General features: G+C 44.6%; 1 protein-coding gene across 3 annotated transcripts in view; it reads right to left on the bottom strand.

Annotated features, from left to right (window-relative positions):
* Positions 1-15066, bottom strand: part of VPS13C (vacuolar protein sorting 13 homolog C) — a 264400-nt gene that overhangs the window by 235079 nt on the left and 14255 nt on the right. For all 3 annotated transcript variants that reach the window (XM_067471235.1, XM_067471236.1, XM_067471237.1), the window contains exons 2-7: positions 14988-15031; positions 14531-14573; positions 6577-6672; positions 6289-6390; positions 2761-2820; positions 550-615 (exon numbers count right to left, since the gene is read on the bottom strand). In XM_067471235.1, coding sequence (XP_067327336.1) covers positions 550-615; positions 2761-2820; positions 6289-6390; positions 6577-6672; positions 14531-14573; positions 14988-15031 — 411 coding nt within the window. The remainder of the gene's footprint in view (positions 1-549; positions 616-2760; positions 2821-6288; positions 6391-6576; positions 6673-14530; positions 14574-14987; positions 15032-15066) is intronic.

Raw genomic sequence — 15066 nt, 5'->3', positions numbered from 1 at the left:
AGCTCATCCCCTGTTTGGGTATCAGCCAGCACGTCAACGACTTAAATCAAGACATAGTTTTCTTAGATCTACAGAGACACTCGCTGGAACACCCCAGCAAGCGAGAGTCCAAAAGTGGCAGGCCCAAACCCAGCACCTCAATTCATGGGTGATACCAGATGAGAGACTCCCCCCTGGGCACTCAGAAGACTGGGCGACTTGGAAGGCGCTGAACAGACTGCGCTCGGGCACCACGAGATGCAGAGCCAACCTCAAGAAATGGGGCCACAAAGTGGAATCCTCGACATGCGAGTGTGGAGAGGAGCAAGCCACTGAACACCTGCTGCAATGCACCCTGAGCCCTGCCACATGCACAATGGAAGACCTTCTTGCGGCAACCCCAGAGGCACTCCAAGTGGCCAGAGACTGGTCAAAGGACATTTAACCAACTACCAAATTTGCAAAATCTGTGTGTTTTTTTTTCCTTTTTCTTTTTAATCTGTGTGTTTGTTTTGCTCTGTTAGAATTGTAATACAATGGTTGCTGATGACACGCTAAATAAATACCCACCTTTGGAGTGATCGTGGCCTTTGAACGGCTTCTTAAAGCGCTTTTTAGCCTTTTTAGACTTACGTCCTTCCCAACGCAAGCAAGGTTAATGGGAAAGGGGAAAAAGTTAGGCAAAGTGTCCAAACAAGCGACAAAAGACAACAGAAGAGGTTTACAGAGGAAAGCGAGCCTTTTACCAAAACGCTCATTTAATTCTTCCAGAAAATAGGTGACTTTGAAACATGCTGGAGGTCCAAAGGAAACACTTATCTAATTCCATTGCATTCAAAGCTCCTATGTACAGGAAACCGTGTTCAATAACTTTGCACAATACAACTACACTATGCAACACAAAGTGTTGTTTCCTGCTTATGCAGTCCTAACATGCAAAGCGGTTGTTCTACTCCAGAAACTCGGCTTTTGTGGCTGCCACAAACTCGGTTGAAACTGTATTGTCGAAGGCTTCCATGGCCGGAATCACTGGGTTGTTGTAGGGTTTTTTCGGGCTATATGGCCATGTTCTAGAGGCATTCTCTCCTGACGTTTCGCCTGCATCTATGGCAAGCATCCTCAGAGGTTGTGAGGCCTGTTGGAACTAGGGAAAAGGGTTTATATATCTGTGGAATGACTAGGGTGGGACAAAGGACTCTTGTCTGCTGGAGCAAGGTGTGAATGTTTCAACTGACCACCTTAATTAGCATTTGATGGCCTGGCAGCGCCTGGGGCAATCTTTTGTTGAGAGGTGATTAGATCTCCCTGATTGTTTCCTCTCTGTTGTTTTGCTGTTGTAATTTTAGAGTTTTTAAATACTGGTAGCCAGAAGCCACCGGGCAGTGGTATATGGTATATTATTACCATAGCACAATATTAATATTTTTATTTTTTTAAATAATAATAATATTTATTTATTTGATCAGTCATATGACCATTTCAAAAAAATATTAATATTATGTATTACATTGTACTATAACATTATACTGCACTATTATTAGTAATATAGCATTTAATATAAAATAGTAATATAAAATTAGTAATATTAGTAATATAAAAGAGAATGCTTCCGGAACATAGCCAGACAGCACGGATAACTCACAGCAACCCAGGGATTCCGGCCATGAAAGCCTTCGACAACACAGGCAATGCATTGCTGGATACGATGATATACAATGACATGTATAACCCAGGAACAAAATAATAGCATTACATAGCGCTGGCTCACACTGCAGGCTCTCTCAGACTGAGGCCTTTCTCCCACTGAGGCCTTCTCACACTGAGGGCTCTCTCAGACTGAGGCCTTTCTCCCACTAAGGCCTTCTCACACTGAGGGCTCTCTCAGACTGAGGCCTTTCTCCCACTAAGGTCTTTTCACACTGAGGGCTCTCTCAGACTAAGGCCTTTCTCCCACTGAGGCCTTCTCACACTAAGGGCTCTCTCAGACTGAGGCCTTTCTCCCACTGAGGCCTTCTCCCACTGAAGGCTCTCTCAGACTGAGGCCTTTCTCCCACTGAGGCCTTCTCACACTAAGGGCTCTCTCAGATTGAGGCCTTTCTCCCCCTGAGACCTTCTCACACTGAGGGCTCTCTCAGACTGAGGCCTTTCTCCCACTGAGGCCTTCTCACACTGAAGGCTCTCTCAGACTGACGCCTTTCTCCCACTGAGGCCTTCTCACACTGAGGGCTCTCTCAGACTAAGTCCTTTCTCCCACTGAGTCCTTCTAACACTGAGGGCTCTCTCAGCCTGAGGCCTTTCTCCCACTGAGGCCTTTTCACACTGAGGGCTCTCTCAGACTAAGGCCTTTCTCCTACTGACTCCTTCTAACACTGAGGGCTCTCTCAGCCTGAGGCCTTTCTCCCACTGAGTCCTTCTAACACTGAGGGCTCTCTCAGCCTGAGGCCTTTCTCCCACTGAGGCCTTTTCACACTGAGGGCTCTCTCAGACTAAGGCCTTTCTCCCACTGAGGCCTCTCTCAGACTGAGGCCATTTTCCCATCTTTCTGCCTGCTCGCAAACAGCAAAATAAGAAAAAAGTCGAAATAAAGATTGACAACTTGGATGAATGCTTGTTAATGGCTCAAGGGTTTTCTCCAAATGCGTACAACGGGGTTAACATCGTTCAGGGAGTCACAAAACATGCCGATAGTTCTTGTTTGCCTCCATCCCTATCATGAGAATGAATGCAGTCTGCTTTTCTAGAGACCCCATTGTCCCTCCATTAATAAATGTGCATACCCACCAGGCTTGGCCTCCTTGTACACTATGTTCTCCAGGCCATAAATGAAATCGGAATGGTCACCTTCATCCACGTGACAGCAGTAATGGGAAAGCATACGTTTTTTAAAAGACCACCATCTACTTTTCAGTCTCAACCACCAATAACAGATATTTGCAAAACAGAACCACTTTCAAAAGGATGTACAAAGACCATTGAACTTTTCCCAACTATCTCTTTTAGGGACACAGTTGGATCCCAACCTACAGCGTGAACCTGGCGTAAGAAATACAGTCTTTGAACTATATGTTAGACCAGGCATGGGCAAACTTTGGCCCTCCAGGTGTTTTGGACTCCAACTCCCACCATTCCTAACAGCCTCAGGCCCCTTCCTTTTCCCCCTCAGCCAGTTTAAGTGGCATTTCTCCCACTGAGGCCTTCTCACACTGAGGGCTCTCTCAGAATAAGGCCTTTCTCCCACTGAGGCCTTCTCCCACTGAGGGCTCTCTCAGACTGAAGCCGTTCTCCCACTGAGGCCTTCTCACACTGAGGGTTCCCTCAGACTGAGGCCTTTCTCCCACTGAGGCTTTCTCACACACAAGGCTCTCTCAAACTGACGCCTTTCTCCCACTGAGGCCTTCTTACACTCAGGGCTCTCTCAGACTGAGGCTGTTCTCCCACTGAGGCCTTCTCACACTCAGGGCTCTCTCAGACTGACGCCTTTCTCCCACTGAGGCCTTCTCACACTGAGGGCTCTCTCAGACTGAGGCCTTTCTCCCACTGAGGCCTTCTAACACTGAGGGCTCACTCAGACTGAGGCCTTCTCACACTGAGGGCTCTTTCAGACTGAGGACTTTCTCCCACTGGGTCCTTCTCACACTGAGGGCTCTCTCAGACTGAGACCTTTCTCCCACTGAGTCCTTCTCAGACTGAGGGCTCTCTCAGACTGAGGCCTTTCTCCCACTGAGTCCTTCTCACACTGAGGGCTCTCTCAGACTGAGGTCTTTCTCCCACTGAGGCCTTCTCATACTGAGGGCTCTCTCAGACTGAGGCCTTTCTCCCACTGAGTCCTTCTCACACTGATGGTTCTCTCAGACTGATGTTTTATATATAAACATTTATTACGGTCAATGACCACCATCCTCTCAGACCTAGGCCTTTCTCCCACTGAGTCCTTCTCACACTGAGGGCTCTCTCAGACTCTCTAGAGCTTGGCCTCATGTAAGCTGCTTGGCCTCATGTAAGCTGCCAGAGTCCCCTTGGGGAGATGGTGGCAGGGTATAAATAAAGTTTTATTAAATTATTATTATTATTATTATTATTATTATTATTATTATTATTATAGAGAGCCAAAATTTGCCCATGCCTGTGTTAGACTCTCAAGGATAACAATGATGCATGTTAATCCGGTGCATTTGCATTAAGCAAAAAGAGCTATAGGAGTACTGAACCACCAAATAGGCAAATCTTTCTTCTTCCAGGCAAACAAATACTGAAATTTGGACAAAAAATACTGATTGACATTGTTCGGTTACAATTTGCACAACTCATTAAAATATCGCGTCCCAGTGTATTTGATAAGGAAAAGTCCAATAGTCTTCTTTTTTGGTGTCTACAGTGCAAATGTTGACATAATCACAGGGATAAAAGTGGGATGCAAATAAAGATATAATATAATAATACAGCGGGTGGATGGGAACACAAATAATCAGATACAAAAACAATGATACACCATTTTTGGGGACACAAGGCAATTCACAGCCTCTGCATGATTGAAAAAATTATATCACCCCTACAAGAAGACAGTAAAGAAATAACCAGTTGTCTTGTGTCCAAATTTTGTCGATTCGCCCACTGATTTTTGAGTTCTGTTAATCCCACAAACAAACATTACATTTTTTTAATTTATATAGATTGTAAGGAAATACAGGGTTAGTCAAAATGAATAGGCCAATAAGAAAATTAATTTTAGACGAATGTATGTTTATTGTAACCAAACTACAGCTACGTATTGACAGATAAATTATCAAAGTTTTGTCTCACCTTCAGAGATGTTCGATATGGGCGCCCCGTGTGACACGGCAGACGTCCAAGCGATAGTCCAGTTCATTCCACATCCGTTGCAGCACATCCGACGTAATGGCATCGAATGCAGCACATATGCGCTGTTTTAAGTCGTCCAAGGTCAGCGGTAATGGAGGTCGGAACACAGTGTCTTTCACATACCCCCAGAGAGAAAAGTCGCATGGTGTGAGGTCGGGGGACCTGGGGGGCCACAGGAGGAATGGAAGATCAGTCACTCCAGCACGGCCAATCCAACGTCTGGGAAGGTGTTCGTTGAGGTACTCGCGTACACTGTTGTGCCAATGCGGAGGGGCACCGTCCTGTTGGAATACGAAATCGGGCACTTTCTCTTCTAACTGTGGCATCAACCATTCAGACAACATGTCAGCGTATACTATGCCTGTTACGGTTTTCTCCGCGAAAAAGAATGGGCCAAACACGTGACGGTTGGTTATTGCACAGAAAACGTTTACCTTCGGCGAATCCCTTACATGTTCCAATACGGCATGAGGATTTTCAGATCCCCAAAAGCGGAGATTATGCCTATTGACCTTCCCGCACAGGTGAAACGTTGCCTCGTCACTGAAGACCAGTCTGTTGGCAAAGCCTTCCTCCTCTAGTCTTCGCTGCATTGATTCGCAAAAATCGTGTCGTTTCGAATAGTCACCTTTTTTCAAAGCCTGCACCATTTGCAATTTATACGGCTTGAATTGCAAACGTTTGCGTAACACGCGCCACACAGTTTTTTGCGGAACGTTCAATTCCATGGAAACACGATTTGTCGACTTCTGGGGACTTCGTTGAAAGGATGCACGAATGGATTCCACTGTGTCTTCGGAGACACGCGGTTGTCCTGTGGTTTTACCCTTGCATAAGCAGCCCGTCTCCTCAAATTGCTTTACCCACCTCGCAATGGAATGTCGATGAGGTGGTTCCTTGCCATACTTGGCTCGAAATTCTCGCTGGACCGTAATTACTGACATTGTTTTAGCAAATGTCATCACACAAAACGCCTTCTCTTTGCCTGATTCCGCCATTTTGAAAACAGCGACTCCTAGCGACGCCTAGCGGCATTAACGTACATGTGTGTTGCTCAAAAAAAACTTTGATAGTTTATCTGTCGCTACGTAGCTGTGGTTTGGTTACAGTAAACATACATTCGGGTACAATTAATTTTCTTATTGGCCTATTCATTTTGACTAACCCTATATATAAATGCATACCAGAGTTAGAGGGAGGAGATACAAGACATAGAAACCGTTACTAACAGCACAATAGTAATGAGTCACTGACTAACCTAACCTAGGTAGTCCCCTGAGTTATCAGCTAACTCTTCCAGAGTTCTTACTGCTAACTCAGTCTAGAGAGCTAATGTTTTTTCCAGACTGAACCAATATTTCCAATTCTCCAGCATCATGCCTGAACAACCAAACAATGAAGACTTTACAGAACGGGTCTAATTTCAGGAGCAATTCGTGAATTCCTTACCCTTTTCAGCTGCTTTGCGCAAGGCATCCTCGATCCTCGCCAGCTCCTTCTGCTTATTGTCCTGCAGGTACTTTTCTTCTTTTTCGGCGTCATATTTTATGCCTAGAAGTCAGAGGTTTACAGTTTTAGTCCAAACAAAGACTCGGGATCAGGACTGGCTTAGTGCAGCTCAAATCAGGACTGCCTCAAAAGCAAGAATGCAAACATTGGCTTCAAATTCCGCACAAGATACAAGAGATCAGATTAAAGGTTTTATTATTGTTTGAATTGCCTTTGGAATAGACTTACTTGCCCCGGGAACAACGAGGAGGTATAAGCCTTCTAGGGTCGCAACGACAGCTTCACCATATAAATTCTTCCAAGGGATCTTCAGAGTGAGCTTGTCTAAAAACAAAGGGAATTTGGGATTCAATTCACCTAGGAAACATACACTGCTGGGCAGGATCCTGCCATGGTTTTTTTTGTTTTTGCTAGCCGTCCCCTGCCACGGGTTGCTGTGGCCCACATGGGAGTTCTGTGTATGAGGTTTGGCCCAATTCTATCATTGGCGGGGTTCAGAATGGTGTATGATTGTAGATGAACTATAAATCCCAGCAACTGCAACTCCCAAATGTCAAGATTCTATTTTCCCCAAACTCCACCAGTGTTCACATTTGGGCATACTGAGTATTCGTGTAGAGTTTGGTCCAGATCCATCATTGCTTGAGTCCACAGTGATCTCTGGATGTAGGTGAACTACAACTCCAAAACCAAAGGACATGCCCCTCCAAACCCTTCCAGTATTTTCTATTGGTCATGGGAGAACTGTATGCCAAGTTTGGTCCAATTCTATCGTTGGTGGGGTTCAGAATGCTCTTTGATTGTAGGTGAACTATAAATCCCAGGACCTGCAACTCCCACAATCAAAGAGCATTCTGAACTCCACCAATAATGGAATTGAACCAGTCTTGGGACTCAGAACGCCCATGATCAACAGAAAACACTAGAAGGGTTTTGTGGGCACTGACCTTGAATTTAGGAGTTGTAGTTCACCAACATCCAGACAGCAGTTTGGACTCAAACAATGATGGATCTGGACCAAACTCGGCATGAATATTCCATATGCCCAAATAAGCACACAAATGGAGTTTGGGGGAAATAGACCTTGACATTTGGGAGTTGTAGTTGAACAGATTTATAGTTCAGATTTATAGTTCAGATTTATAGTTCAGATTTATAGTTCAGATTTATAGTTCACCTACAATCAAAGAGCATTCTGAACCCCACCAACGACAGAATTGGGGCAAACTTCCCACACAGAATCCCAATGACCAACAGATAATACTTAAGGCCATCCAGTCCATCTCCCTTTACCAGGGCAAGAAAACGTAATCAAAGCCCTCCTGACAAAGAGCCATCCAGCCATAGATATAGATAGATATGATTCACACACACAGATATAGTGTCATAGATGTGAAAGGGACCCTTAAAGAAGGGCAATGATATGTTGCATGTTCCAGAGTAGGCAAACCAGATAATCTTCACATCAACACTGACAAACAGCAAGAAATACTGTTCACCCACAAGCATAAAGAAATTACATATATTAGAAACCAACACTGAGCGACAGCAACACCTGGCAGGGGACGGCTACTAATATTATAAATATTATATGTATACACAATATACTATATTATATTATTAGTAAAGACAAGATGGAACTGTCTTCTGCTCTCCTCTGTCTTCACTCTGGTGTTGTATGTGTGTGTGGTAGGGATGTCCACTTACACCAGTGGTTCTCAACCTTCTTAATGCCACAACCCCTTAATACACAACCCCTCCTGTTGTGTTGACCCACAACCATAACATTATATCCATTGCTACTTCATAACTATCATTTTACTACTGTTCGAGGGATCGCCTAAGTAAGTAATAGAGGAGGAAATGCAAAGTGATGGTTTTCTTATCAGAAGTTCCAAACTGTTCAGAAACAAACAAGGGCATTGTTGGCTTTTCTTTCGTAAAGGAAAAGCACCTCCCTCTATAAAAGCAACATAAAACTGTGTATTCAGCTCAACACATGGATCTTGGCATGGCATTCCATGGCTCAGAAGGCAGGAACTTGGCCATTTTCTCACAGTAAACTGCTCAGAAGCACCAATCCAAATGCAGCCAAGCCTAAAAATGTGACATTAATGGTGCCCTGCTTTTTTTGCAGCAACCAGATAAGCAGCACTTCATCCAGGAAGTAAAATCTAATCAAGAGAGCCAAGCATCACGAAGGCTTTGTACTGCAGGTTTCCTGTAAGCCTGAAATCCCAGATTCCACTTCCATTATTTGCTAAACAACTAAATCCTTTTAGAAGAAGGTATTTGAATGTTATTGATGCTATATGGGCCTGTAGCTCATTCTCATCATCAAAAACGGAACAGACTGCAATGGAAGAAGGAAAGACATTTCAGCGCTACCAAAAAGAAACACAATGATACCAAGCAAAGTATAATTAAACCATTTAGCTTAAGTATACATAACAAACTGACACTCCTCTGTCTATAAATTGCCCAACAGAATGTCCTACACTTGGCCTAATTTATCACAAAGGATTACAGATAGATTGAGGAACGACAGAGACCTTTTTGAAAGTTAAATAGAAAAAGATTTATTTATAAAAACAGAAAACTAACTTCTTCTGAGAGGCACAAAACACTTGACTTGTTACAAAAGTGTACTGTAGCCTGATGGTTGCTTGAAAAGAGTGTCTTCACTTCGTTACATGGAGCACTGGAGCATTGCAGCGCACCCAAATCCCTGGGAGGAGTCACTCTGGACCGTTCTCTGACCTACAAGAAGCACTGCCTGAACATCAAGCAAAAAGTGGGGGCTAGAAACAATATCATACAAAAGCTGACTGGCACAACCTGGGGATCACAACCAGACACAGTGAAGACATCTTCCCTTGTGCTATGCTACTCTGCTGCTGAGTACGCATGCCCAGTGTGGAACACATCTCACCACACTAAAACAGTGGATGTGGCTCTTAATGAGACATGCCGCATTATCACGGGGTGTCTGCGCCCTACACCACTGGAGAAATTACACTGCTTAGCCGGTATTCCACCACCTAACATCCGCCGGGAAGTAGCAGCCAATAGTGAAAGGACCAAGGCAGAGACATCTCCAGCCCATCCCCTGTTTGGGTATCAGCCAGCACGTCAACAACTTAAATCAAGACATAGTTTTCTTAGATCTACAGAGACACTCGCTGGAACACCCCAGCAAGCGAGAGTCCAAAAGTGGCAGGCCCAAACCCAGCACCTCAATCCATGGGTGATACCAGATGAGAGACTCCCCCCTGGGCACACAGAAGACTGGGCGACTTGGAAGGCGCTGAACAGACTGCGCTCTGGCACCACGAGATGCAGAGCCAATCTTAAGAAATGGGGTTACAGGGTGGAATCCACGGCATGCGAGTACGGAGAACAACAAACCACTGACCACCTGCTGCAATGCACCCTGAGCCCTGCCACATGCACAATGGAGGACCTCCTTGCAGCAACACCGGAGGCACTCCAAGTGGCCAGATACTGGTCAAAGGACATTTAACCAACTACCAAATTTGCAAAAACTGTGTGGTTTTTTTTTTCTTTTTCTTTTTAATCTCTGTGTTTGTTTTGCTCTGTTGGAATTGTAATATAATGGTATGGTTGCTGATGACACGATAAATAAATAAATCACAAAGGATTACAGATAGATTGAGGAACGACAGAGACCTTTTTGAAAGTTAAATAGAAAAAGATTTATTTATAAAAACAGAAAACCAACTTCTTCTGAGAGGCACAAAACGCTTGACTTGTTACAAAAGCGTACTGTAGCCTGATGGTTGCTTGAAAAGAGTGTCTTCACTTCGTTACATACAGAGCTAATCAAACAGATAGAACTGCTGGTTATAGAAATCCCTCACTCTACTTCAGAGAAATAGTAATGAATCACTGACTAACCTAACCTAGGTAGTCCCCTGAGTTATCAGCTAACTCTTCCAGAGTTCTTACTGCTAACTAACTCAAGCATTGCTAACAACAAAGCAGTAGGAGACGACGGGATCCCAGCTGATCTGTTTAAAATCTTAAAAGATGATGCTGTCAAGGTGATGCATGCCATATGCCAGAAAATATGGAAAACCCAAGAATGGCCATCAGACTGGAAAAAATCAACTTATATCCCCATACCAAAAAAGGGAAATGCGAAAGACTGCTCCAACTTCCGTACAGTGGCCCTTATTTCTCATCATGCCAGGAAGGGAATGCTCAAGATCCTGCAAGGAAGAAGACTCCAGCAAGACATGGAGCGAGAGTTGCCGGATGGACAAGCTGGGTTTAGAAAAGGCAGAGGAACGAGAGACCAGATTGCCAATATCCGGATGCTGGAGAATGGAGAAAGGCAGGGAGTTCCAGAAAAACATCTATTTCTGCTTCCTTGACTATTCTAAAGCCTTTGACTGTGTGGATCATAATAAATGGTGGCAAGTTCTTGGTGGGATGGGCATCCCAAGCCCCCTTCCCTCTCTCCTGAGGAATCTGTACAAGGACCAAGGAGCAACAGTCAGAACTGACCACGGAACAACAGACTGGTTCAAGATTGGGAAAGGCGTACGGCAAGGCTGCAGACTCTCACCCAACCTTTTTAACTTGTATGCAGAACACATCATGCGAGGATGTGCGGGGCTTGACGAAGGCAAGGCTGGGGTGGAAATTGCTGGAAGAAACATTAACAACCTCAGATATGCAGATGACACCACTCTGATGGCCGAAAGCGAGGAGGAGCTGAGGAGCCTTCTCATCAAGGTGAAAGAAGAAAGCGCAAAAGCCGGGTTGCAACTAAACATCAAAAAAACCAAGATTATGGCAACAAGAATGATTGACAACTGGGAAATAGAGAGAGAAAATGTGGAGGCTGTGACAGCGTTTGTATTTCTAGGCGCAAAGATGACTGCAGATGCAGACTGAGGCCAGGAAATCAGAAGACGCTTCCTTCTTGGGAGGAGAGCAATGACCAATCTCAATAAAATAGTCAAGAGTAGAGACATCACACTGGCAACCAAGATCCATTGCCTCGTCAAAGCCATGGTCTTCCCTGTAGTCCCCTACGGATGTGAGAGCTGGACCTTAGGGAAGGCTGAGCCAAGGAAGATCAATGTTTTTGAGCTGTGGTGTTGGAGGAAAGTTCTGAGAGTGCCTTGGACTGCGAGAAGATCCAACCAGTCCATCCTCCAGGAAAGAAAGCCCGACTGCTCACTGGAGGGAAGGAGACGAGAGACAAAGTTGAAGTCCTTTGGCCACATCAGGAGGAGACAGCAAAGCCTAGAGAAGACAATTATGCTGGGGAAAGCGGAAGGCAAAAGGAAGAGGGGCCGACCAAGGGCAAGATGGATGGATGGCATCCTTGAAGTGACTGGACTGACCTTGAAGGAGCTGGGGGTGGTGACGGCTGACAGGGAGCTCTGACGTGGGCTGGTCCATGAGGTCATGAAGAGTCGGAGACGACTGAACGAATGAACAACAAAGAGACCTTTTTGAAAGTTAAATAGAAAAAGATTTATTTATAAAAACAGAAAACTAACTTCTTCTGAGAGGCACAAAACGCTTGACTTGTTACAAAAGTGTACTGTAGCCTAATGGTTGCTTGAAAAGTGTCTTCACTTTGTTACATACAGAGCTAATCAAACAGATATAACTGCTGGTTACAGAAATCCCTCACTCTACTTCAGAGAAATAGTAATGAGTCACTGACTAACCTAACCTAGGTAGTCCCCTGAGTTATCATGTAACTCTTCCAGAGTTCTTACTGCTAACTAACTCAGTCTAGAGAACTAATCCCTTGTGTAATCTCCCACAAGAAATCAGGTAGCTGTCTGACCTTTCCTGTCAGCTAATCAGCCCTAACCTGACACAGACACACTCTCTCTCTGAAAACCCAGTTTCAAAAACACTTCTTCTCCCACCAACTCTTAATCCCCATCTCCACAGAAGCTGAAATCTTTTCCCTCCTCAGACATGGCTCCTCGCCTCTGCTTTAGCCAATCCCAGGAGACCTCAAATTCCTCCCATCTTCTAGCTATCAAGATGGCTGCTTCCCTGGCATACACTCTCAAAATGGAGGTTTGCCATACTGTTATCCAGGCTTCCTTTTTGGCCTACTAGGTAAGATTCACTACACAGCTTTTGGTGGGAGGATTCACCGTCTGTTTCCAAAAAGGAAGAGAAGGACAGGCGGAGAGATCTTCAGCCTTCTCTGCTAAAGGGGTTCCTAAGGTGGTCTTTGACGACCCCTCTGAAACCCCCTCGTGACCCCCTCAGGGGTCGCAACCCCCAGGTTGAGAAACACCGCTCTGAAGGTTCTTTTAAAAAATCCAATGCAAATGTATCAAGCTGCCAAAGTGTGACTCAGTTTCCCATTTATTCATCGCCTCTGTGGCAAGGGAGAGAGACTATTTCCTCTTTTAAAAACCACTTTGCTGCCTTATGTTAGTTCAATTTCTTCTTTTATATTGGCTGGGACTTTCTATATGCTGTTGAACCTTTGTACTGTATAGCACAGGCAATGAAACACTCTTGTGTATAACAAAGTAACACAGTTTGTTTATAACTTCTGGCTCCAACGCTTGTGGTTATATTTGTGTTTTGTTGCAGTCTTGAGGCTTACAGTCAGTATCATTTACTTGGTTAACCTTTCTGAAATAAACTATCAATGTTTCACATTCACAAACATGTTACTTGCTTTACACACTCTTGGCTGAATTATATTCTGAACTAAGGCAACACTAGCCTTCTTTATGTTCCTTAAAACTTGAGCTCTATTTAACTAACTGCTTCTCTATATCAGAAGTCTTTAACACATCTTCATAACTGCTTATTTCTATCAGGCACTCAAAAACCAACTCTCCTCTTCACACACAGATTCCTGTCATTTTCAAATTCCCTCACTCTAACTGCCTCTTTCAAAACCTTGGCTCCGCCCCTTTTGAATGTTCAGCGCTGCTCTCCCCAACTGTCATTTTGGCCTAGCAGCCTTTTCAAATCCTGGGCCTACACTAATCTGCATATGACCAATCAGCTTCACATATGCAAATGAATCCTATCTCTGCTGTTGCTATCCTGTCTGTGCCTATTCTTCCCTATCTGCCATATGTAAACATAGAGCTATACACCAAAAATTTAACATAGAGTAGCAATTTCACTATTTATTTATTTATTTATTTATTTGGAAGATTTCTATACCGGCCTTCTCACCTCAACAGAGGGACTCAGGTCGGTTTACAGCATATATGCAATTACAAAGTATACAAATACAACCGGGTGCAACATCATTAAGAATTAAAAACAACACAATAAAATACAATAAAACATCATCATTACAATTTCCCAGGCCAAAACGTCAATACAATCGCAGTCATAGTCGTAGTCACAGTTCATTAAAGATTCAGTCCTCAAAAGCCACATTCCAGACCCAGGTCTTTAGTAATTTCCTGAAAGTCAGGAGGGAGGGGGCAGATCGGATCTCTAGTGGAAGGGAGTTCCAGAGCCGGGGAGCCACCACTGAGAAGGCCCTGTCTCTCGTCCCCACCAAGCGTGACTGTGAGGGTGGTGGGACCGAGAGCAGGGCCCCCCAGGAAGATCTTAATAGCCTTGATGGCTCATAGGGGAGAATCCGTTCGGACAGGTAAACAGGGCCAGAGACGTTTAGGGCTTTGTAGGTCAAAACCAGCACTTTGAATTGTGCTCGGAAGCTAATCGGCAGCCAGTGGAGCTGGCGTAACAGAGGGGTTTATTTATTTATTTATTTATTTGGGGTTCTTCTACCCCGCCCTTCTCACCCCAAAGGGGACTCAGGGCGGCTTACAAAGGCGAAGGCACAATTCGATGCCTGCATCATAAAACAATCATGTTGTATGCTCCCTGTACCCAGCCCCCGTTAGAAATCTGGCTGCCGAGCGTTGGACTAGCTGCAGCTTCCGGGCAGTCTTCAGAGGCAGCCCCACGTAGAGAGTGTTGCAGTAATCTAAGCGGGATGTAACCAAAGCGTGGACCACCATGACCAAGTCAGACTTCCCAAGGTACGGGCGCAGCTGGCGCACAAGTTTTAATTGTGCGAAAGCTCCCCTGACCACCGCTGAAACCTGGGGCTCCAGGCTCAGCGATGAATCCAGGAGAACCCCCAGACACTACAGCCTCTACATCAAAACATACCTTAGAACAGGAAGCTTACCTATCTGGCCAGCCTTTACACGGAAAGGTACGTCCAATTCACTCTAAGGGGGAAAAGAAAACATATTAATGACTGATCAGAAAGACGTTAGACATCACACACAATATCTAAGGCCTGATATTTGCACCCATAATATAAACGTTAACCATTCTAAATACTTTCTCCACTTTATTGATACTTTGACTAGGAGTTTTTCAATCGTCTTCCCCACGCCCTGATTTGTGTGGTTTGCTTTTGCAACATGCAGAAAAGAAAACGGTGTCAACCCTATAATAGATTTGGTTGTGGGAAGCTTGTGAACAGATCTTCAAATACATTTATACAGAATGCAGTAGGTGGAAAAGATTACGTAAGAGTCTATGAAGAAGAGGGGGAAAGTGGCTTGAGATGATTTGTTCTTTGGGAGACACAACACTCAGTCTTCCCCTAACTGATCTCCTAACCACAGATTGCTCACCAGTGCATTCTCTTTGATGAGTAAGTTCTCAAGTGCCACGTTACCTAGAAAGAAAAGAGAACCGTGTTAGTTAGTAGAA

Source organism: Anolis sagrei, chromosome 9 (genome assembly GCF_037176765.1).
Source record: "Anolis sagrei isolate rAnoSag1 chromosome 9, rAnoSag1.mat, whole genome shotgun sequence".
Taxonomy (NCBI): domain Eukaryota; kingdom Metazoa; phylum Chordata; class Lepidosauria; order Squamata; family Dactyloidae; genus Anolis; species Anolis sagrei.
This window is presented reverse-complemented; position numbering and strand designations above follow the sequence as displayed.